This window comes from Nannochloropsis gaditana (assembly GCF_000240725.1).
Source record: "Nannochloropsis gaditana CCMP526 unplaced genomic scaffold scaffold499, whole genome shotgun sequence".
NCBI lineage: Eukaryota > Eustigmatophyceae > Eustigmatales > Monodopsidaceae > Microchloropsis > Microchloropsis gaditana.
In genome coordinates this window covers 1-1,243 of record NW_005803454.1, presented here as the reverse complement: position 1 = coordinate 1,243, position 1,243 = coordinate 1, and the positions used below count along the sequence as shown (strand labels likewise).

General features: G+C 62.9%; 1 protein-coding gene across 1 annotated transcript; it reads left to right on the top strand.

Annotated features, from left to right (window-relative positions):
* Nucleotides 1-482: 482 nt before the first annotated feature.
* Nucleotides 483-1,199, top strand: NGA_2079400 (nucleosome binding protein; the record flags this gene model as incomplete). The annotated part of the gene is made up of 1 exon (XM_005854465.1): nt 483-1,199. A coding segment is annotated over one exon (590 nt), but the record flags the coding sequence as incomplete, so codon positions are not given.
* Between the last annotated feature and the right edge of the window lie 44 nt (nt 1,200-1,243).

The following is a 1,243-nucleotide window of genomic DNA, read 5'->3' as shown; positions in this document are numbered from 1 at the left end:
GGTCCTCGCCTTTCACTTTCACCGAGTCCCCGACTGGGAGGCCGACCTCGTTTGACTCCATTTTTTCTTCCTCTCTTCCTCTCTCCCTCCTTTTCTTCCCCCCACGCCCCTCTTTCAGATCGAGAAGGAAGAGCACGCGAATCTCTCCCAGTACTTGCGGGACAAGCAGACCATCAAAGTCATCGACGACAAGCCCGTTTCCCAGGCGAAGATCGATCGGATGCTGGAGGAGGAGGAGGAGGGAGGGGAGGAGGAGGACGAGGAGGACGAGGAGGACGAGAGTTACAAGGGCGAGGAGAGCGGGAGCGAGGGGAGTGGAAGCGAAGGGAGCGAAGAAGGGGGTTCGGACGACTCCTCCAGCGGGGCGGAGATGGTGGAGGAGAGCGACTTGGAGGAGATGACGGGGATCAAAAAGGAGAAAAGCTCGAAGGGGGGAAAGAAGAAGAAAGAGAAGGGGAGTGGCGAGGAAGGGAGCGAGGAGGAGGAGGAGGAGGAGAGCGACGCAGGGACGGGAGGGAAGAAGAGGAAAGGAAAAAAAGAGAAGGAGGGCCCGGGGAAGAAGAAAAAGCGCGCGAAAAAGGACCCGAACGCGCCGAAGCAGGCGCTGTCTGCCTACATGCTCTTCACCCAGGCCTCGCGGGAGGCGGTCAAGGCAGAGCAGCCCGGGCTGAAGGTCACGGAGATCTCCAAGGTGATGGGCGAACGATGGCGGGCGCTCTCGGCGGAGGAGAAGAAGGTGTTCGAGGACCAGGCAGCCAGCGCCAAGGTCCGGTACGGGGAAGAACTGCGGGCCTACAAGGCGAAGAAGAAGGAGGAAGCGGCGGAGAGCGGGGGGGAGGGGCCGTCCGGGAGTGGGGGTGAGTCATCGGAGTCAGAGGGGGAGCGCGAGGTGGAGGAGAAGGCGCCGCCGGCGAAGAAGAGGACGCGGGCCACGGCGGGGGAGGGCGGGGCAGTGGTGGAACTGGCGAGCAGCGACAGCAACGAGGAGTCCTCGGTGGCGTCCGAGTCCTCTGCGGAGAGTGGGAGCAGCGGCGACGAGAGCGGGAGTGGAAGCGAGGAGGGGAGCGGGTAATGGGGTGAGGGGGGGACAAGACGGCGACTAGAGGGGAAGCGGGTTGGATGAGGCCATGAGATGGACGAGGAGGATGGGGACGATGCCCGGGGTCAAAGACATGGAGAGGGGGAAGGATACAATTTCGAGGAGGTCTGGGAGCGGACCGGGACCATAGTTGCTCTGCTCTTT